This window comes from Diabrotica virgifera, chromosome 5, assembly GCF_917563875.1.
Source record: "Diabrotica virgifera virgifera chromosome 5, PGI_DIABVI_V3a".
In the NCBI taxonomy this organism is placed as follows: Eukaryota; Metazoa; Arthropoda; class Insecta; order Coleoptera; family Chrysomelidae; genus Diabrotica; species Diabrotica virgifera.
In genome coordinates this window covers 35391237-35415506 of record NC_065447.1, presented here as the reverse complement: position 1 = coordinate 35415506, position 24270 = coordinate 35391237, and the positions used below count along the sequence as shown (strand labels likewise).

The 24270-nt window shown below is 32.9% G+C and overlaps 2 protein-coding genes across 4 annotated transcripts in view; one reads left to right on the top strand and one right to left on the bottom strand.

Moving 5' to 3' along the window:
* The window catches only part of LOC126885674 (uncharacterized), a 228615-nt gene that overhangs the window by 40077 nt on the left and 164268 nt on the right, over nt 1–24270 (top strand). For both annotated transcript variants that reach the window (XM_050652369.1, XM_050652368.1), the window contains exon 9: nt 4304–4569. In XM_050652369.1, coding sequence (XP_050508326.1) covers nt 4304–4569 — 266 coding nt within the window. The remainder of the gene's footprint in view (nt 1–4303; nt 4570–24270) is intronic.
* Nucleotides 11217–24270, bottom strand: part of LOC126885676 (UDP-glucosyltransferase 2-like) — a 48946-nt gene continuing 35892 nt past the window's right edge. For both annotated transcript variants that reach the window (XM_050652370.1, XM_050652371.1), the window contains exons 3-5: nt 15623–15985; nt 12645–12864; nt 11217–11510 (exon numbers count right to left, since the gene is read on the bottom strand). In XM_050652370.1, coding sequence (XP_050508327.1) covers nt 11231–11510; nt 12645–12864; nt 15623–15985 — 863 coding nt within the window. In that variant the 3' untranslated portion in view covers nt 11217–11230. The remainder of the gene's footprint in view (nt 11511–12644; nt 12865–15622; nt 15986–24270) is intronic.

The window sequence follows — 24270 nt, the reverse complement described above, 5'->3', positions numbered from 1 at the left end:
ACGTAACAGTTTCTTTATTTTACAATTTTCCTAATTGCCTGTCAATTATTTTCTCTTCCTGTTTTTAAATGATTTATATTAATACAGGGTGTCCAGAAACTCTACCGACAAACGAAGACAGGAGATTCCTCAGATAATTTTAAGACAATTTAACCCAATTCACCTAGTCCGAAGATGCTTCTTAAGGGAGCTAGAGCTCTTTAAAGATGGCGTCATGAAATTAGTTTTTCTTAAATACCTCCAGAACGCTTCTATTTAGAAAAACGAAAATTGGTATGCATATTTACTTTGCAGAGTTGAATCGATTCCATCCATTGCAAATTTCTAGTACCGGTCATAGGCGTCCGTTTTGGGTAGAGCAACGGGTGTTTTATCGCATAACTTTTTTGTCCTTAACTTTTATGCATTTTTGACACTGGATTATTAAATTGTGAGGTATTCTAGTACTAAAAGGTACTCTTGCTTTAAGTCGGTAGGACACCCCGTTTTCTAGAAAAATCGATTTGAAAATTTTTCGTTTTTGGAATTTGAAAAAAAAAATGAAAGAACTTTTCAACAAAAAACGAAGTATTTTACCAACATAAAGTAAGAGTAACTTTTAGCACTCGAATACCTCATAATTTAATAATCTAGTGTCAAAAATGCTCAAAAATACAAAACAAAAAAGTTATGCTATAAAATAACTGTTGACCTACCCAAAACGGACGCCTATGACCAGTACTAGAAATTCGCAATTAATGAAATCGATTTATCTCTGGAGTATAAATAATTGTACCAGTTTTCGTCTTTCTAAACAGTTTTTTTTTTGAAATTTTTTTTTTTTTAATTCAAAAAGCGAAAAATTTTCAAATCGATTTTTCTAGAAAACGGTGTGTCCTACCGATTTAAAACAAGAGTACCTTTTAGCACTAGAATACTTCACGATTTAATAATACCCGACCGTTGCCCGACCCAAAACGGACGCCTATGATCGGTACTAGAAATTTGCAATGTATGGATTAGATTTATATCTTGAAAATAAATACGCGTACCAATTTTTGTTTTTCTAAATAGAAGCGTTCTGGAGGTATTTAAGAAAAACTAATTACAAGACGCCATCTTCAACAAGCTCTAGCTCCCTTAGGAAGCATTTTCGGACTAAGTGAATTGGGTTAAATTATCTTAGAATTATCTGAAGAATCTCCTGTCTTCGTTTGTCGGTAGAGTTTCTGGACACCCTGTATAAGGATCCTGGTGAAATAACGTTTCACCCTGTACAAAATAATATACGTTAAACACACAAACCAATCCTAGATCCTAAAGGCACTTAACCGGTCCGTAAAAAGCCGCTAAAATGAAAAATTTACCGCGTTTTTCTAGCTTTAACAGCCAGTTCGCTTCAAGTCATCGAGTAGATCAGTCGCATAATTCCGCAAGATTCACGCCTCAAGAAATACCGCTAATGTTCGCTTTTTTGGTGTTAAACCTTAATAGATATTTACATTGTATCCTTCTGTGCAGAATACCATCGAATCCTTCGCTCTAATCAACTAATTAACCGTAAAAAACGTGTAATAACTTCAAGTGAATTCGCGCCATTTTATTTCGCAAAAGCAATGTTGCCAGTATTCATCGTAGCATAGAACATTCCTTTCAGCAGCAACCTTCGTTGTAATAGCTATACTTACGGTGATACCAGTGAAGTGAAGTGACATTCCAAAGTCAGTGTTATGGACATCACCATCATGATTGTTTTCACTATTTGTCCTACAATAAATATAGTTGCGTTGCATGGCTGGTGGTGCTTCAGTCTAATTTTACCATATTATGCCCTTTCTCAACCAGATCCTTTACTTTTGTCTCCACGTTGGGCGACAATGTGTAAGGTACTAACTACGTGGGTTGTATCATTTTGAACCCCATGATTGACTTAGGATTGTGAGAAGATCAACCTTAGTTAAAATATCTCCCTTTCTTCACCACAAAGGCAATGGAAATCCCCAAGCTCTTCCCAAAATTAGTTTAACATTAGACAACGCTAACATAGAAGTAGTAGAACAATTCACATACCTGGGTGTACAGATAACTGAGGATATTAGCGAAGAAGAGGGAATACAGAAATGCATAATGCTTGCTAACACAGCATACTTCTGTCTGTGGCAGGTATTTGGATCCAAACACATCCATAGGGAAGTAAAGTTTAAAATATATATACAGCCAATAGCAACATATGGCATAGAAACATGGATCATGACTGCAAAAACAATTAACCTTATTAACACTTTTGAAAGAAAGATATTAAGAAGGATATTGGGACCCATTTGCGACAATGGTATGTGGAGAATAAGGTTCAACCACGAGTTATACTAACCAATATTACAAAGAACCCTTTATAGCAAATTATACAAAAATGTAGATTGCCTGGACAGGATTGCCTTATAAGAATGGATAACGACAGGACACCTGTCGATATAAATATATAGATAAAGAGATATTAAGGGTAGATAACTGGATGGGAGCAGCCAGGAACAGAATATACTTGTAGGCGGTTGCTGGGGGAGACCAGGGCCGACATGGGTCGTAGTGCCATCGGAGAGAGAGAGTTAGTGCTTGACGTAGTGGCTTTTCTAGGTCTACCCAGATTGGCTATTCATAGTCATTATACTTAATGTGTTCTAGTAGATATCTAATGTTGTCGTACGATTCCTTCATATGAACTGCATGCACTATAGGCAATTATTATTGCCGATGTGAAGCAAAGCTGGTTTTAAACTTATTTATTTTTTTGTCCTAATGCAAGAAATAAACTGTCAACATTCATGCAATGTGCCAAGGTATTTCCTTGGGCGAAATAATGGATGTGTGAACTTTTGTGAAGTAAAATGTCTAATAAGTCAGGAAATAAAATTCTAAATTATTTATCCTCTGAGCCACAGCATAATAAACTAGACCAGCAAGGACACTCCCCGATGCAGCCTTTGAAGTTGAAAAGTACAGAGTCGCCATTTTTCGCGTAGTACATCTCAGTAGTGATGTGATGTGTTCGTTCATCAGTGTTGCCGATGTCACTATATGAAATTATATTAAGCCACTGCTAAAATGATCAGATTTTGCCAAAAATTATGTATAAATTTTTGATCTTGGTAGTCTCTAAGGGTAATAAAAATACATTAAGAAAAAAGTTATTTTATTCAACTTGTTAATTCAAAAATACTTGTAACAAAATTATATGTAATATATTACTATAATAAAACTACATCTGGAACGCTTTCAAATAAAATTTCCTCATCCTCATCTTGTAAAAATAAAGACTTTATGTGATTTAAATAATTTAACATTTTTTGTCTGTTTGAAAGGAGTAACACTCTTTTACTCCTTCACTTTTGCTAACACTAATTTAATATTTGCTCACAGATCGCAATTAAACGTCGACAGACAACGATATCTAAGAAAACGTGATTTTTTTATTTCTGCATTGCTGCAATATCAGTTTTTGCACTAACTTTATTACCCGTAAGAGATTCTTTTTGAATATTTTCTGGAATTTCTGCAAAAGATTAACAATAAAATCGCCATTCATCGTCAATATTTTGTGTTATGTCCCAATTATTGACAGAATTCCCACAGGCATACGTATAAAATTATGTTAAAAAATATTTATTATCAGAATGTCAAAAAAGTTAGGTAAATCTGAAAATTATGTACAAATCGGCAACACTGTCGATTTTCTACACTGTCTGGTACTACGCGAAAAATGGCCGACGATCTGCGCAGTAATAGTGCGCGAACTTTTCCCGCCTTCTAGTGTGTCACTGCTGTTGCGTTTTATATGCTGTGTCTGACCTTTTTAAGTTGGAAAAATAAAGCATAACAGAGTGGCGAAATACTGGACAAGGGAAATCTAAATTGCATTTCACGTCCTGTCATTCACCGTGATAATAATTTTAGCGAACTATTTCCTTTAATATCCACCAAAGGTGAATAAAGTATAAACTAAAAGAAAAGAAAAGATGGTTCAGATTTGATTACAGTACAGAGCCTCTACTATGTGCTTATACCTATTTCGGAATAACCGTTTCCTCTTCGGAATAACCGTTTTCTGAAGTAAGTTATAGGCATGTCATCTTAGAGGATATAGCATCCTTTAAATATTGATGCTAGAAGTTCTGACTGTTATTTTATCTAGTTTTACATCTCAAACTAAATCTCTCAATTTAGCCCTTGAAATCAGATGAGGGTTTTTGGAACATTCTGAGAAGGTGATCCATCTTGAGGTATTTTAAAATGTTCGTTTTATTTATAATCCGATTTGTTCTAATTTTAGGAAGTTTAGAGTTTGAGGAAATCAAAGTCGAGGACAATTTTAAAGCTGCGAAAGTTAACAACATCAATCTACGCAGATTGTCTACTGTTAGAAGTAGCTCCGATGGGTCCATAGATGCCACACAACCATCTGACTTACCAGATATACATATCTCGAATAATTTGACAGTTACATTAATAAATGGGGTAAATTTCACCGAGTTTTATCACAGTCTTTGTTTCGTCAACACATTTTGTTTTATTCCTGGAGAAGTAAAACTTAAAGGGGTAAGTTATTTTTAAAACAAGCAGTATTATCTATTAGTTTCAACAAAGAATATAAACGTTAATAAAAGGGCACTGCCCTGTAACGTTTCAGCATAGGATTTTGTGCACCTACTGAGTAGGTGCATGTGGCCTGACAATGACACGGTGTTTTCAAGCACATCTTTTAGGAGAGTATATTATATTCGTTGGTTTCAATACATATACTTTATTCTTTAGGTTTGTTCGATTTTTAAAACGTTTTTATATAGGTACTTGGTCTGTGTTACGGACTCCGCAAATTTTGTAATCCATTTTAAAAGTAGTTCTAGGCTACCTAGGTACCTGAAATTTTCATAATTGCTTAGAATTAGCTAACAATTCAATATTTAACTGCTATTATACAGGGTGATTGATTAGTGGGGTAAAGCTCCGTATATCCGTTATAGTAATGGATAGCGATAAAAGTTAATAACCAAAACTGTAGCCAACTTTGAGCTTAAAATTAGTTAGAATGTTACAGGGTGTTCGATAACATAGTGGCAGATCAAAGTTATGTTTTTTAATGGAACACCCTGTATTTTATTTTATATTCTAAATCTTCGTAACTTGTCCATTACAAAAATATAAAGGTTTGGTATGTTATACAGGATATTTACAAAGTCATAACCAATTTTATATGAAAATCGTAACAAGTTTAATTCCCTGTATAAATAAAAATAAGCACAACGGCAAATGCTTATTGATGCCATATTTTTTATTTATTGTCAAAATTTTCATAAATGATCGATATTGCTAATTTTCTTTATATTGAATACAGGGTGAGTCAAAACGCAAGTACATTATTTTCTCAGTAATTTTAAATGAAACACCCTGTATTTTATATCACTATCGAAAAGTACCATTACCGTATTTTAATTTTTATATTACATTCCCTGTCTAAATTTATTAGTTTTCGAGATATTTTCATTTTTCAGAGCAAATTATTAATTACGGGTCTAAAGTCTAAATCTTTCCAAATTTTAGGTAAGCCATGACCCATGACTGAATTTTCTAAAACTGACAATATACGATTACTGATTATAATTATCAATCTGTAATCAAAATTGGCTACAATTTTTATCACCCTGTATGGATAAATCGATTTTTTTTATTTCAAACTATTTAAAAATGTGACTAATGCAATGATATTTTAAAATACTAAAAAAAAAAAATTTTAAAATGTGACTGCAGATCGAGAGTTCCCTAGTTCGAACACGGCTGTTGTGTATATTTTTTTAAATTTTTTAATAAATAATTAAAAGTTGATATACTTAAAATTCATATTTAAATACATTTTAATTCATATAGTCGAGGAAATGAAGCTGAAAAAATGGCAAAACCTCGCAATTTTTTCGTCCAGCATCGATTTATACAAAAATTTGGGACTAGGCTCATTCCACCCTCTAGTTCATTTTCTATATTGAGCCGTTGTACGCTTTTGGGTTTTTAAGGGTGAAAACTACCCCTAATTGTAAAAAATTATAAAATAACATTTTAAACTTTAATATTGTCAACATTTGGTTTTTATTAGTTACATAATGATTGTTTTATGCTTTAAGATATACTTACTGTCATAATATTTCAACCATTAAAACCAACCTTGTTGGAGCTATATATAAAAAATTTACTTCTAAATTCTAAATAATAAAAGAATAATTTCGGCTTGCATCGATTTACATAAAAATTTGGGATTAGGATCATCTCACCCTGTACTTCATATTATATATCATGCTTAAGGGCGTTGGTTATTTTTAGGAGAGTAAACTACCCCTTATTGTCAAAAATTATATAAAAACATTGTAAACTTTAATATGGGTAAAATTTGGCTTTGATTGGTTGAATAATGATTGTTTTATACTTTAGGATATAATATCATAATATTTCAACCCTCAAAAACCACCTTTAATAACAGTACAGGTTTTATAAGTAGATATTTTAATGGATCTATACAGAAAAAAAAGTAGAATTAAAGAATTACAAAAACATTTATTTACACCAAAATACGAATTTACAAATATGTACAAATACAAATAGTTTTTGAGTCATCTTCCAGTATACGAACCGGTTCTGTGGTATTATGCATACATTGAAAATTATCAATAAGCGGACTATCCGAATTTTTCGAAAAAAAAATTCGTTTTATGAACATAGCTCCTTTATTTTTGGCGATAAAAAGTTTTTTCAAAAATTTATTTGTAGAATTTTTGAAGAGTTATAAGACTGTGTAAACTAAATTCCGTAAGATCCCTTAGTTTTTAATTAGGGTGGGTTTAAAGGGCTCGAATAAGAAGGTGTTTGCTCGTAAATAGAGGTTTTAAACAGCTATATCTCGCTAATTGTTCACTGTAATGAAAATCTGTGCACAAGAGAATTTTAGTTATTAAAAAAGCTACAATTTATTAGTTTATCATTTTTTTAGTATCTCCAGTATTTTCGGAGATATTTTGAAGTAAATGGTGAAAAATGGGAAATCCAAAAAAAATTATTTTTCTTTAAACTCCAATTATTCTAAAATTAGACCTTTTAAATAGGTCAAACTTCTTTGTTGTAATGATAATACAAACATAAAAGGAACTACAGAAACGCAGAGACCAATTTTTAATTAGGAGGGTAGTTAGTTTTCACTGATTTTTTTCATAGAGAAAAGCAGGTACCGACCTTTTTTTGATCATAAGTCGTTTAATTTTCAGGCTAGAAACTTTTTATTATTATATTTTGAAAGGCCTAAATGTAAACTTGAAAAATAAATTTTTAAGTTTTCCTCGAAAAATGCAAAGTTTTTCCGTTATTTTACTTTGAATATTTCATATTATGTATTTGACGAAAAAAGCTAACTTTTAACATGCCGTATCTCGGTTTGTATTGGTCTTAAAGATATTACAGGAAAAGAATTTGGTTTGTATTACTAAAGGATACAATTTTGATATCTACAGTTTTTTTTTATTAAATGCATATTTTTCGAGTTATTCTCAATAAACCCTCTAAAAAAGTCGATTTTTTCATCGAAAAACTGTTACTTTCAAGCGCGAATAACTCGAAAAATATTAGTTTTATGAAGAAAATAAAAAAAATTTCTTAGAATTACTTTTTACATCGATTTACATGGTTAACATGTAATCAAAAATTCCCGCCTCCGAGATGGGGTGGCAACCACCCCAAGGTTTTAGCGTACAGCGGCATGATATAGAAAATTATTCTTGGACTATTCCCTAACTTCTGCGAAAATTTTAAGTAAATCCATGCTGGACGAAAAATTTGCGAGCCAAAATGCTTCTTCATTTCCTCGACTAATAAGTTAATTATTATATAGGGTGTCCCAAAAGTAGTGGAACGGTCGAATATTTCGCGAACTAAACATCAGATCGCAAAACTGAAAAATACGTGTTCAATCATTTTCAAAAATCTATCCAATGACACCAAACACCAACCCCCACTACACCCCTTGGAGGTGGGGTGGGGGGTAACTTTAAAATCTCAAATGGAAACCCCTAGTTTTTCTTGCAGATTTGGATTCGTTACGTAAAAGTAAGCAACTTTTATTCAAGACATTTTTTCGAACTGTGGATAGATGGCGCTATAATTGGGAAAAACGATTTATCCTGATACCATAGGTAAATTATAGAAACGGTCTAATATCTCGAGAAATACACTTCCAAATGAGAAACCAAAAAACAGGTTTTTAATATTTTTCAAAAACCTATCGACAAACACCAAAAATGACCCTCTAACCCAACCCCTGGAGACGGGGTGGGGGGTAAATTTAAAATCTTAAATAGCAACCCCCACTTTTTATTGCAGATTCGAATTCGTCATGAAAAATTAAGCAACATTTATTCGAAACATTTTTTAAAATTGCTGATAGGTGGCGCTAATAAATCGTATTTTTCCAATTAAAGCGCCATCTATCAACAACTCTAAAAAATGTTTCAAATAAATGTTGCTTAATTTTTTATGACGAATCCGAATCTGTAATAAAAAGTGGGGGTTGCCATTTAAGATTTTAAAGTTACCCCCCACCCCACCTCCAGGGGGTGGGTTGGAGGGTCATGTTAATGTTACTCGATAGGTTTTCGAAAAATATTAAAAATCTTTTTTTTGGTTTTTCATTTCGAAGTGTATTTCTCGAGATATCAGACCGTTTCTATAATTTACCTATGGTATCAGGATAAATTGTTTTTCTCAATTATAGCGCCATCTATCCACAGTTCGAAAAAATGTCTTGAATAAAAGTTGCTTACTTTTAGGTTAAGAATCCAAATCTGTACGAAAAACTAGGGGTTTGATTTGAGATTTTAAAGTTACCCTCCACCCCACCTCCAGGGGGTGTAGTGGGGGTTGGTGTTTGGCGTCATTGAATAGATTTTTGAAAATGATTGAACACGTATTTTTCAGTTTTTCGATCCGATGTTTAGTTCGCGAAATATTCGACCGTTCCACTACTTTTGGGACACCCTGTATATAAATATTATGTATATTATACCATTTTAAGCAACCGTGGTATTATCAAAAGTACTTTATTTATAATAGTGTAATTTTTGGAATTATAATTTTAACAGTTAATACACCAACTAAAAATTCATATTTTATTCTTTCGAAACATGGTGTGTCCTGTATATAACAAAAGCGTGTTATTATAAAAAGTACTTTTTTACTATAGTGTAATTTTTGGAATTTTAAGCATTTTATATCGTCAAATTTATTTTATATTCTCTCCTATAAATAATAAAAACGTTTTATTATAAAAAAGTTCTTTTTTATAAAAGTGTAATTATTTATAATAATAGTAATAATTGGCGCGCCGAGCCTAGTACGCCCGTGGCTTGATGGACCTTCCATCCGTTCTTGCCGTTGCTTTCATCCTCCAATTTATGAGGTTGCATCCTTTCAGATCATCTTCTGCATCCATTTTCTACCTTATTGTGGATCGACGTCTTCGCTGATGTCATTCAATTATTGTACTTGATAGTGGCGTTTTCGGTAGTCTACTCTCTGGTATTCTCTGTATTTATCGTACCCATCTTTCTCGTTGAGTTCTTATGACTATTAGTATGCTTGGTTCGCCATATAACTCTCTCAGATCTTCATTTGTCCTTATGATCCAAACTTAGGGATGGGAAAAACCTACCGGTTTAAACCTAAAACCGGTTTTTTTACTTCGCAATAACCGGTTTTACCTGTTGTTTTTTTGTCCCGGTTATAACCGGTTTTTTCTTTTTAAAGTAAAAACCGGTTATTAGGTTTTTACGGTGATTAGGATTAGGTTAGGTATTATTTCGGATTAAATTATTATTATTATTCTCAAGTAATTATTATTCCAAACAAAACCATAATTCAAATTTTATTTTATTTTATAAAATACAGAAGCAAACTGAAAGTGCAATCTCACATCAGCCAAAAACAATTATTAAGTTTTATTATAATATTTCCTTGAAAAAGTATTTGTAATCATAATATTTACATAAGAAGTGATCTGGTTGAATTAGACGCAAACATCATCTATTTTTCAAACTTAACTCTTGACATTGAAAGTGGATGAATGACTTTTTCTGATTACCAAAAATAATGCTCTGACTATGAATATCGAATTACTGATTACGAATACGAATCTCCAAGAATTTCGCTACGTTTTCAAAACGAAACACTCATACAGGAAGTATTAAATGAGTTAAAATGTACCTATTCTACAAATATACAAACGTGTTAAAAATTAATACATGTTCTTTCGATAGTAATACTAATTTTGATCATATTGATATCGAGTCGAATGGAGTATCGCAAACTAAAGTGTATTGTAAATGTAACTTTGTAACCTATTGGATTAAAAAAACCGTAAACCGGTTTTTTCAAAAACCGGTTTACGGTAAACCGGTTTTTTCAAAAACCGGTTTTTTATAATCGCCAGGTTAAACCGTAAGCAAAAAAAACCGGTATAACCGAAAACCGGTGTTTTGTCAAAAATCGCCATCCCTAATCCAAACGCCGTTCTTCAGTTTTTCTTCAAATATTTTCATTAGTAGGTACTTTTCGTTCCCATATCTGCACCATTCCTTATTAACCTAATAACCGTTCTGTAAATTCTCAAGTTTGGAATCTCTTGATATCCATTTTTTTCTTAGTAATCTATTTAAACCTATTTAATGTATGTATAAGCACACTTGTTCGCTTTCATTAGTCTATTTTGGATTTCGTCTTCTATATTCGGTTTTCGTGTTATTTGTGCCTAGATACTTTTTTTAACAAAATTATTGGCACTGGCATAGCCAAAATATTTGAAACTCTCAACTTCATCAACACTATATGTATTGGTATTTGTTTGTACTGTTAAGTATTTTCCTCTTACATGGTCTTGGTCTATGCATTCCATGCGTTTTTTTTATGTCATCAATTATAGTCCTTTTTATAACTTTTTCTTCTAATTGTTTAGTTATCCATAACTTCCTGTTGACTTGCTACTATTCCTATATCATCAGCAAACGCCAGACGTTCATGTTTTTTTATAATTTATATAATTCCTTTTCTATTTATATTGGCTTCTCGCTTTTCGGGTCTATAGATGCTACAGCTGACTTAGTAGTCTTTCATGGAGAAGTAAAACATAAAAGGGGAAGTTGATTTTAAAACAAAAGCAATATTATTATTAGCTTTAATATACTTTATCCTTTAGCTTTGTTTGATTTTTTATAGATGCTAATAACTTAATACAGTAATAAATGGCAAATATTATAAATACAGACGCCACAGTTACAAATAAAATAATATCCAGAAGATACCTCTGGTACCACTTAAGCTTAAGTGCGGCTGATTTTAAATGGTGCGCTCCCTTATGTCTGATTACATATTCTACCCAAAACACAGCTTGGTCTCGTTGGTTTACTGATTGATCACGAAGAATTTGTGACCTTTCTTTAGCGTTTCGCCTATAACTAAAGAAAAAAAAATTGATTAATACAGATTTAAACTAGCTTAAAAAAATAAATCTGAAAACATCTAACGTGGAACCAATTTATGGGTACATCCTTAATCTCTATCTTTTACAAATTATAAGGAAAGAAGACGACGAATAAAGGATGCAAAAGGGACTCTACAATATGCAGTCACACTCCGTCCATTCGTCTCGGAAAAAATTCCTAACGAAAGTTGGTTTAGTACACTCACACTATGAGTAAACTGAGAAAATGAAAAACAGCTTTCGTTTCATTTCGGATCAGAGATGATCAATCATTCCCTTACGTACGTTTCAGTCTTCCCAGACATCTTCAGAGGAGCTACATGATCAGATCTGAATCGAAATGAAACCAAACTATATATTTAAGCAGAATGAGCTAAAGGGAGGAGAAAAAAGCGTCTGTTATCTACGGGAACCAACAGTTGAGAGAGCGATTTTTGTCTCTCATTGTTCAAAAATGTTTGTATTTTTAGAGGGTGCAGTAGGTAAAGGTAGGAGTAGAAATTATTATTAAGGGCTGGATTAAAATGTAAAGCAAACGGAACGAATAAAGAGGGAATAGTTATAATTGATGATAAGGAATGGGCAGATCACTACGGAGAACCCTGGTCGGAGAAATATACTGGAGAAAAACTGAACGAGGAAGAGGCAGCGATGGACAAAGAAGAATCAGAGGAAGAAAATATATCACTAAATACAACGTATAAAATATCAATATGTCAATGCTCATGAAAAGAAAATAGGAAAAGAGTAATATGGATTCATAGAAGGAAGATGAATAATAGATTGAATGATGATGATGAAAACTTATTCATCGAACTGCACCTGATTGAATTCACACCTATTCATGTGATTAAATTAAAAGTAAAGAAATAATGATAGGGCAGGAAAAACGAAAAATCCCACATAAACTCAGAAAATGAATAAACATGAAAATGAGAACTAACAAAATTAGCATAAATACGCAAAGAGGGGATACAGATGAATTCATCATAAATAAAGGGATGAAAAAAGGAGATGCACCTCTACTTTACTTTTATATCTGCTCTATTCCCTAGAGGTATATGTTAATTTATTTATATAAAACTTATGAACTTATATCGATACGTACCTAGGGTCATTAATAAGTCTTTTTAGGGATGCTTCGAAAGTCTGCTCGTCTATATCTTCGGCATCTAATCGTACAGCAAAACCTTTTGCAACTACCTCTTCAATATTTTTAGCTTGATCCCAGTACACTGGTATTCCTAGTATTGGAACACCAAAATATACAGCTTCAGTTGTTCCTAATAAACCGCCATGAGAAATGAAGGCTACTGTGTTTGGATGAGCTAAAATTAAAAAAGTGGATATGATTCCAATATTTATTAATATTTAAATGGAGTTTACTTCAAAAATCAAGTAACACGCGTATGATTACTTTGAGTATATTATCCCTACTTACTATGCTATATGTTTTTTGGAGTTTGGCCCTATGAAACTAATTAATAATAAACCCATTACAAAAGTAAACTATTTTATTAAGATGCTTAAGAGCAAACAGTAGCGATCAACAGGTAGCAACAAACGCGTTCCCAGATTGCGGCTTTAATTTTGAATATTTTGTCGAGATATTTGGCACACATATTCGTAATATAATAAAGAATGGCGGTACAGAGCCCAATTTCAGAAATATGTTAGTATGTGGAAATTACCTGTACCGCCATTAAGAAAGACAAAAAAATACACTTTCTTCAAATAAACTTTTTTATCCCGTGCCTAGATTTTGTGTCACATTGGAACTACTAAAAATCGTTTTTTTTATAACAAGAAACCGAACGTCACTGACTTGGCAAAATTTCGCGCCTATGTGTATAAAAATTATTGTTTTTGATAGTATAAACGTGACTGTCAGTGTCGAATTACCGGCGCACTGTTGCCTCACTTTTGAAAGTTCGCAGAACTTTCGCAATCTTGGACCGCGTTTATTGGTACCTGTTGATCGCTACTGTGTGCTTTTAATAAACGACACACTAAATACTGATGAAGAAATTAAAACTTGTATACAAATGGCAAGAGGAGCAAGCTTATATACATGTAGCTTGAAAGCATAGCATTGGAAGGTGACGAATCTCATGGCTGCTCGATCTCAGAGCATGGATTGATTGATCGTATAATCAGTTTTTTAGAGCAGCACTGAACAGAGTTCAAATAATCATGATGATCACCAATTTTTGAAGGAAGGCGTCACCGTAAGAAGAAGAAGAAGCACAGCTTGTAGTCTTGATACTCTGCCTTGGCATCTAAGTAATCCATATTAATTGCTTGCAATTTTGATCTATCTTTATTAGTTATTTGTCAGCACTCTGGCTCTTATCTCTATAATATAAATATTATAGGTTCAATAATAGTTTAATATATCTATGATTTTATTCTTAATGAAATTATCGGTGACCATAGAACAAAACTAAGTATTTATATACATCGCATTCACTGTGTCACTCTAAAAATTCTTATCTTTTTTCATTTTTTGAGATTATGGTTCCTACATATTAGCATACATGGCATCATTTTATTGTTCGTTGTGATAGTTGAAGATCTGTATCTCCTCCCTCCCACCGTTGAATAATATAAAATTTTGTATATGTTCACCGTCAGTCCCCCTTCTTGTTGTTCTGAAGCTATTTCCTTGTGGCATTTTTATAATGAACTATTTTAAATGGGAAATCAGCCACAATTTTACCAAAAGAATATTAATAAATTCATTTTTTTTTGGTAAAATTGTGGCTTATTTCCCATTTAAAATAGTTCATTAGTCCCCCTTCTCTTTTTGAAACCTTTATTAATTTTAAATTTTGGTTTCTACAAACAAAATATGTTTTCTACAATCTAACAAATTTAGCAGGTTCTGAAAAAATAGTTCCACGGAAGTGTCAGGTGATCTTTAAATGCAAATAATGTAAAATGTAAAGATTAAGATTCTTGTTGTAAACTAAGGAAAACTCAAAGAAGGATTCACTGAAAGTCATATTTTGTTATAAGAGAAAAATCATGATTTAATAATTATTTCTCGTGTCATTTCGTACAGGGATGCGTGTTGAGTCCACTGCTATTCTTAGTGGTACTGGACGAAGCAATAAAGAAAGTCAAGAGAATAATGAGAAAACTAACATTAGGATACTGACAAATAAAACAGACTCAACTATCGGAGCTACTATTTGCAGACGACATGGTATTGATAGCAGAAAAGAGAGAAGACTTACAGAACAACCTTGAAATCCTAGAAGAACTATCAAACAAAAATATGAAAAGCAATACAGAGAAAACAAAAACAATGATAATTTTAAATACGAGGAAGACACAGGGAATAGAATTAGACTGGAAATAACTAGAGTAAGTGGGATATTTTAAATACCTAGGACTAATAATTGGAATTAAATAGTAAAAAAGACATGGAAATAAACGAGAGAATGGGACGAACAGGAAGCTTATTTAACACTATGAAAACAACATTTTTGGAAAAAGGAGATACCGGAGAAAGTAAAAACGGCAGTCGTTAGATCAGTAGTTAGACCAACAATCATGTATAGCTGTGAGACATGGACATTGACGGGGAGACAAAAATCCAGAGTCAATTCTATGGAAATGTGGTTCCTGAGGAAAATAGCAAACAGAAAGGCAGAGAGACAGACAGACAGACAAAATGCGAAACAAAACAATTAGAAAAAACCTAAAACTGGAACCAATCAATGAAAAAATAGTAGAGAGGCAACTTAGATGGTTTGGGCACGTGTGTAGAATGTCGAACGAGGGACTAACAAAACGAGTGTTCAAAACGAGAGTGCATGGGAAAAACAAAAGGGGAAGACCAACGGTTATGGGAAAGGATAAAATCGGAAAAAAAGTCGAGAAGAAAGGATTGACATTAAAAAGTGCAAGAAACCTAACACAAGATCGGAAAGCATGGAGACTACAATGCCAAACTCAACTCCACCAGCCTTACATCTAGAGGTAGAAAGGCTTAGGACTAAGTAAGTAACTAAAGATCACTTTCGTCTAGCATTTTAAAAAGTTTATTTATTATTACTTATTAATATCTTTAAAACTTACCTAAGATGTCTTTTTGTGGCAACCAATCTGCTACCAACACATTTTCTGGCGTCTCGATAGAAGCGAAGTCTACATTGCAGATCACTTTTTGTGAAAGTTTTGCAAAAACTTTCAACATGTCTTTCTTTTGTCTTACATTAAAAGTGATACCTTTATTTGAACCCATCGAAAATAAGATAACCCCGTGGGGGGCGGTATCCAAAAAATGCTTGATTTTCTTTGGTAAGGGCTCAGGAGGTGTCACGTGAAATCCTCCAATAGGAATCACATTTTGTTGAAGAGGTATTGGATCAATGAAACTAACGTGGGAACTAATAAGTAACAAACTGGTGTTGTATAAAATGCTTCTTAGATCAGGGGCACCTAAAATATAGAAACAAAGGCTAAAAAAAACTATATATTATTTTTTATCGTAAAACACAGTCTTTTTAACACGTCTACTAAACAAGAGCTATTTAACGCAAATGCAATCAAAACTAGCTGATTTTATCTGAAAACAAATTCAAATCCAAAGGCCAATCAACGTCTCTTGAATGTTTTCCGCTCAAGTGGTAAGCGTATAAAGGTACCATCTACTTTGACGGCTATGAACGAAAACAATTTATTAATTATCGTTTTATGCCTCTTGTGCTACACGAAATGAGCAAATATTTACATTTTCCTGAATAGCTTTCTATCGCTTGTACGTATTTTTTAACAGTATATGTCGTAGAAACACGATTTGTCAGCCTCTGTTTTCGTTCATAGCCGTCAAAGTAGATGGCACGTTTTTACGTTTACCACTTGAGTGGGAAATATTCAAGAGACGTTTGTTAGCCTTTGGGCTTGAGTTTATATTCAGATACCCGTACCAGATTTAATGAGATCGAAATGAGGTTATAATACGGTTCTGTTACCAATGAAACACAAAGACTAACAAATAGTGCTCCTACGATATCTTCTTCTTTAGGTGCCCCCCGTGTCTGTATTCAGATGTTGGCCGTCATCATGTTTACAATTTCCTGAAACCTCTCTCTATCAGCTGCTGCACGAAATAATTCTTCTACTGTGGTGCCACACCATTGCCTAATATTGCGCAGCCATGAAAGTTTCTTTAGACCAGTGGTGCTCAGACTTATACTGTGTGGGATCTACCACATAAACTGCAAGCGTCCAGCGATCGACTGCTAGTAAAAAACAACAGTTTTGAAAATAAAAAACTTTGTTGCATATTTCTATTTGATAAAAAGTTGTAACTTCAGAGAGTTGTAATTAAAGTCATGTTTTTCATCCTAATTTTATTTGGATGTTGATGCATGGCACTGCATAATATTCACAAGATTTTCATATGATTGTACGGAATTACCGAGGGCCAGATGCAAACATTATGAGATATGTTCGTCAGTTAGCCGATTATGATACTTTGATTTCACTACCTTTATTTGGGAAAATGCAGACTCACACATGTACGTTGATCCAAAGAATGCTATGAGCTTCAGAGCTATTTGCTTCAAAGACCGATATTTGTTATACGGTATGAAAGACCAAAATTTCTTATCAGCCGCTCTGGACTTAAGGTGTATATAAGTATCCGAAATTATTTTCAGTGCCCCATTTTGGACGGAAATGATCTGCATATTGAAAGTAATTAATATTTCAATGGCAATTTTTTCCATGTCTCCACAAGAAAATGGATTAGACATGAATCATGAATGTTACAATATCTGTCAGTTTCTTAAAATCAGCCAAGCGTCTTTCAAACTCGCCATGAACTACTTGCATCTCCGTCTCATAATAAATATAATTCAAATGGGCGGTTAACCTTTTTTTCAACGATAGACAGTTGTTTAAACCCTTTCTGTTCATTTGACTAATCAATAATAGCAATTTGTTGACAAAGGAATGTTGTCATCATATCGATAGTTGTTATTTTTACCCTGTAGTTCCAAATTAAGGAGGTTCAAATGATTTGCTAAATCTGATACGAAAGCCAGATCACTGAGCTTTTCGTTTCGAAGTAAATTTTCCCCTCGTTCTTCTAGAAAAGAAATTATTTCGGGACTAATTATTTCAACCACCTCACATTATGTATGCAGAAGTAAATTAGTGTCCACATCTTTTTCATTTGTATTTTTTCCGTGAATCGCGATCGACTTCAAAAACTTTAGCGATCGACCGGTCCATCGCGATCAACTTTTTGAGCACCGCTGCTTTAGACCAATCCATCTCTTTCCCTCCACTTTTCTTTATATTATAAGGCGAAGCAGATGTTATTTAGGTCCTCGAATTATATGGCCGAAGTATTCTGCTTTTCTCCTCTTTATGATGCTTATGAGTAGACGTTTTTAATTCATCATTTAAAGAGCATCTTCATTGGAAGTGTGCGAAACTCACGATGTCTTTAGGATTCGTCGATAGCACCACAATTCGAATGCTTCTAATTTGTTTAGCTTTGTGGTTTTTGACGTCCATGTCTCACAACCATACAATAGGATAGACCACACATAACATTTCAGGGCCTTCTTGCGAATATTCATTTACAGGTGTCTGTTACATAAAACTGGTTTCCAGGTCATAAAAGCCTTACGTGATATTTCGATCCTGGTGGTTATCTCTTCATTAGAGTCACAATTTACATTTAACCAGCTGCCAAGATATTTGAAATAATTTACCCGTTCTATCTCCTCTCCGTTAAGAGAAAGCAGACCTTGATCTATATTAATCTTTCCAACTGCCATCCACTTCAAATCAACGAAAACAAGACGAAATATATGTATATGAGCCGCAATAACCAAAGCAGAGACAGAATCGGTCAGAACATCACCATCGATGACTTTAACTTTGAGCGCGTTAGACAATTCAAGTATCTTGGAACAACAATAATTGAAGACAATAACGGATCACAAAAAATAAACAATAGGATTCAGGCCGGCAACAGATGTCTTTTTGCCCTCCAAAACCTTATAAAATCGAAACAACTAACAAGACGTACGAAGATACAGGTCTATAAAAAAATCATACGACTCGTTGTGATGTATGGAAGCGAAACGTGGACGATAACAAAGGCAAACGAAAAGAGACTATGTGTTTGGGAAAGAAAAATCCTAAGGAAGATCTTTGGTCCTGTGCTGGATGAAGCATCAGGACAATATAGGATAAGAACTAACAAAGAGCTCGAAGAACTTTACCCAGACGGCAACATCATAAAAGAAATAAAGTCCAGAAGACTCCAATGGGCGGGACACCTCAGAAGACATTCTGACCAAAGAACAGTAAGACTGGTGTGGGAGGAAGTCCCAACTGGAAGAAGACCACCCGGACGCCCTCGACTCCGGTGGCGAGATAATATAGCAGGAGACCTAAGCACTATGGGCGTAGAGAATTGGATGGAGGTTGCTCAAGACAGAAAACAGTGGAGGCATGCTGTCGAGTCGGCTTACCATTTAAATCATACCATTTATTTGTCTGACAAATAAATGGTATGAGAAGTATCACAGTACTACATGAAATAAGAAAAACAGCAGAAGAAAATAGTCTTGATATGGTTTGCATTCAAGAACCATACACAAGACTAGGAAAAATTCAACACATGCCAATTAATGCACAATGTGCAAGAATAGGAGAAAATCCAATGGCGGTAACCGTATTATTCAATAAAAATATGAGACTTCTAATTCTAAAACAATTTAGTGATCGACACTGTATCTGTGTAGAATTGCTAACAAAAGCAGGTAAATTTATCATAGCTAACCTATATTGTCAGTTCTGTGAAGATATTGATGAATACGTGGAAAAGATAAGAGCTATATTTATAACGTATAGAGAGGAAAAAGTTATAGTTGTAGCAGACGTAAATGCAAAATCAATATTGTGGAATTCAACTCAAACAGATCAAAAAGGATTATTAGTAGAAGATAATATGATTAATGAACTAGAGTTGATAGTACACAATAAACCAGGAAACCCACCAACTTTTCAGAACAGAGCTGGTGCGGCTAGCAATATAGATATAACAATATCAAATGTTGCAGTAGCACACCTAGTTAAGGATTGGAAAGTGATGGAGCATGCAACAATAAGTGATCACAACCTTATAACTTTCAATCTTAATAACCTGAATCCACGTAATACGGAAATATCTTCGGTGAGATACAATATAGGTAAAGCAAATTATGAACTATTAAAGTCTGAGTTTCGACCACCTTGTCTGGTACAAAGGGGATCTAATATAAATATTGCAACAAAAGAATTAACCAAACAAATTAAAAAAGCAATGGATATAGCAATACCAAAAATAAAAGAAAATAGTAAAGTAAAAAACTCAGCCTGGAAGGAAAACCTCACAAGAATGAGAAGCAGAGTTAGATATGCGCGAAAGCGATATCAACGATGTGGTATCTATCTTGAGAGGCAAATCCTTCTAGGTGAGTATAGAAGACTAAAACAAGAATATAAACAAGAAATAAAAATAACAAAAGCTAAAAGTTGGGAAACCTTCGTATCAAGACACTTAGAATTAGATATGTGGGGAATACCATATAAAATAGTTTCTAAAAAAATTAGATGTCCGACAATGCTTTCTACTTTAAAAAGAGAAGATGGAACATTTACAGAAAGTTGGGAAGAATCGGCCGAAACATTACTTAATGTATTATTACCTCCAGATAAATTAGAAGGAGAAACATTAGAACAAAGAAATATAAGAGAAGAAATGATACAAGAATACCAAATAGAAGAAGAAAGAGAAATAGAGGAATTCACAGAAGAAGAAGTATATGAAAGTATGAGAGAAATGAAAAGAAAGAAGGCACCTGGACCGGATAATATTCATGTTGAAATACTTCAAGCATTGTCGGAACAAATAATTCCAGTACTAACATCATTATATAATGAATGTCTTAGACAAAGAAGGTTTCCCAATAATTTTAAACAAGCAGAAGTTATAATAATACATAAAGGGGAAGATAAAGATCCTGCCTTACCGAAATCATATAGACCGGTATGTTTATTGAATACAATGGGAAAATTACAAGAAAAATTACTATGTAAAAAATTAAATCAAATAAGAACAGAAATTGGATTACATCCTGGTCAGTATGGTTTTAGGAAAGGTAGATCAACAGAAGATGCAATAAATAAAGTATTTGAAATAGTAAACGAAAGCATAAAAAAGTATGTTTTAATGATCTTTATAGACGTGTCTGGGGCTTTTGACAATCTTTGGTGGCCGTCATTCTTTGAAAGACTTCGAAGAATGAGATGTCCAAAGAATCTGTACGGAAGTCTCAGAAACTACTGTCAAGACCGATATGCAAGCCTAAGCTGTCCAACAGGAAAAAAGACAAAACATATCACAAAAGGATGTCCACAAGGATCAGTTTGTGGACCTATGTTCTGGGATGTAATGCTAGAGGAACTGTTGGAACAATTGACTATAGATCCTGAAGTGCCTGGAAGCATAGCATATGCAGATGATTTGTTGTTGATCATAGATGCAAACTCAAGAAGAGAATTAGAAAATAAATCAAATGAAGTATTAATAAGAGTAAATGATTGGATGAATAAAGTAAAATTAACAATATCAGATTCAAAAACAACATATAGTTTAGTAAAAGGAAATTTAGAAAGAGATCCAATTATAAAAATTAGAGGGAAAACAATAAAAAGAAAAATGGAAACAAGATATTTAGGTATTATAATAGACGAACAAAAATTATTTACAAAACACATGAATTGTGTCTGTGAAAAGGCAACAAAGATCATGCATAGCATTGCTAGTCTAGCACAGAAGGAATATAGAATTTCGTTCCGACAGATGAGAATATACCTAAGTACAATACTTGCATCAATTGTAGGGTACGGTTCAAGTGTATGGGCACATAGATTAATAAATAAAAAAAACGCAGAAAAATTAAATAGAGCTCAGAGAGGATTTCTTTTAAGAATGACGGGAGCATTTGGAACAACTGCAACACAGGCACTCACAGTTTTAACTGGAGTAATGCCAATGCATTTAGAAACACAAAAAAGAGCATGTAATTATTGGCTAAAAAAAGAAAAATATGAAAAAATAATACAAATAATAGGATTAGATATAAGAAATAAAAGAGAATTAAAAGAAATAATAAATAGAAAAAGACAAAATGAATGGGAAAATTCAACAAAATCTAGACGTTTATACAATTTTATACCAATATTAGAAAACATTCCAAATTATTTTAATCCAAAACAAGGTTTAATACACTTTTTAACAGGACATGGACCGTACCCAACATATTTGGAAAGATTTAACTTAAAAGATGATGCATATTGTGAATGTGGAGAACTAGGTACACCAGAACATATAGTGTTACATTGTGAAAATACTATAGAAAATGAAGAACATAGAGAAATGAGAAGAAGATTAGAAAGAATTGAAATAAGAGATATATTACAAAATGAAGAATATTTTGAAATATTAAACAATCTCACACAAATAATATCTAAAAAACAACAAGAAATCTATAATAATAGAAGAAGACAACCAATAATCCAACCCTGATGAAGTTGAGTAAGATAAAGTTAAAATAAATAAAATAAAATATAAATTCAAAAATAGATATTTACAATTATAATAATAATAATTCAATATAAAATAAATAAATAAAAATAATAATTCAATACATAATTCATAAAAATAAAAAAAAAATAAAAAAAAAAAACCAACTCTCTTCTGAAAATAGAGGGACTGTCTTTATAACTTAGAAGGGAGTTGATAGTACCAAAAATATTTTAAATTGTTTATTTAAATTTGTTTGTTATACGTAATTAATAGATTGTGGCAAATTGTTATTGTAAAAATAGATTTAATAGTTGAGTAAAAAATGTAAAAATATAAAAAAAAATATCTGTAATCCCATCAGGAAAAAACGACCTGGATTAGTCACTAGAGGCCAGGTCATATGTATAAATAATAAATAAAAAAAAATAAAATGTCGAGTCGGCTAAAACCCACGAAGTGTTGTAACGCCACGGAGCAAGTAACTGCCATCCACTTTGTCTTTGAAATGTTGATTTTAAGGCCTCTCCGATAACTTGCGTCCTACGACATATACTATAATAAATACATACAAGCAATAGAAAGCTTTTTCCAGAAAATGTCAATATTTGCACATTTCGTGTAGCCCAAGGAGCAGAAAACAATAATTAATAAATTGTTTTCGTTCCTAGCCGTCAAAGTAGATAGCATCTTTATACGCTTACCACTTAACACTTATCCGGGCAAGGTGGGTCCAGTAGGCCCGAGACGCCAATTCTTTTATCATAAACTGATAAAAAAAAAATTATTGAATTTTATGCATCATGCATCACTTAATTTGTTTAGAAGTATGTTTCCTTCAACATAGTCATGAGCTATTCAAAATATTCATTATCATTTTTGAAATTATTGCGTCCAAAGAATTTTGTCACGTAAAGGGGCAAACACGGGCCCGTCGGACCCTATTTGTATTTATACCTAAAGTCTAAATCTTTGTTGCAGAAGTTAATCTGGCGATCAGATAATGTTTTCGGGGATTATCTAAACGACTTTTATGATTCCGGAAATCCAATAATAAAGTCTAAACCTGTAACAAACAATGTAAACATCTCTTTGATGTGAACATTAAGGAGATGAAATTGGAAGGAAATCCTTTGTAAAAGGTATAAAAAATTTTTTTTTTATTAAAAATCCCTTAAAAGGGCTACATCACAACAAAACGTTTTCGATTTTTATAAAAAATCATCATCAGTGTTCGATAAACTGGATGCTAGCTGAGCCACAAAAGAAAAATATCTGGGTAATCTATGTGGATTAAGGAGATGCTTACAATAGGTGTTATATTTATTCTTAATGAATTTTAAAAACTGATAATCATTGTTGGAATGCAATAATACTGTTAGGTAGGTACCTATACATATTTTGAAATAAATAATGCATCTGCTATCAATCGTTTGATATCGATGTTAGTGTCGACAACTACCCAGATAGCACAAGTACGTTTTAAGGACATCCAATGGACGTACATCTATGTACATTGGAACGTCCAATGGACGTCCCGCTAAGGTACAATGGACATCCGATGGACGTCCAACGAATGTCCAGAGTTCACAAAATTGGACGTCCATAGAACGTCCGCTACAAACGTACATTGTACGTTGTATTGGAGCTTTCAGTGTACACCTTATATACATTCAATGTACGTCTTATGGACATTTGTAGGGCACTTTTCAGAAAGCAATCTAGTATCCATAATTTTGTGAATACATAGCAAAAAGCCTTTATAGGAAATAGTTCCTTATAATACTAAACTTATACTTAAAAATATTACATAAAAGACCTTTTTTATTTCTCTTTACTATAACTTCATTATAATATATACTTTATTATAGGAACTAGGAACTTCATTAATGCACGATAAACAGAAAACACAAATATATCACAGGATGTATTTTCATAAAGACGAGATTCAGATAATGACGCCTTAGGAAGCATGCACATTAAAAGAGGTTTAATCTCTGTTCTGTTTCTGTTCCAAACTATTTTTAGAGTCAGTACCGTTGTTGTATATTACAAGCAGGTTTGCCATTCTGTGAATTATCATAAATAAACCCTCCTTCAATACTCCACAACAATTAACAGCGATAATCCC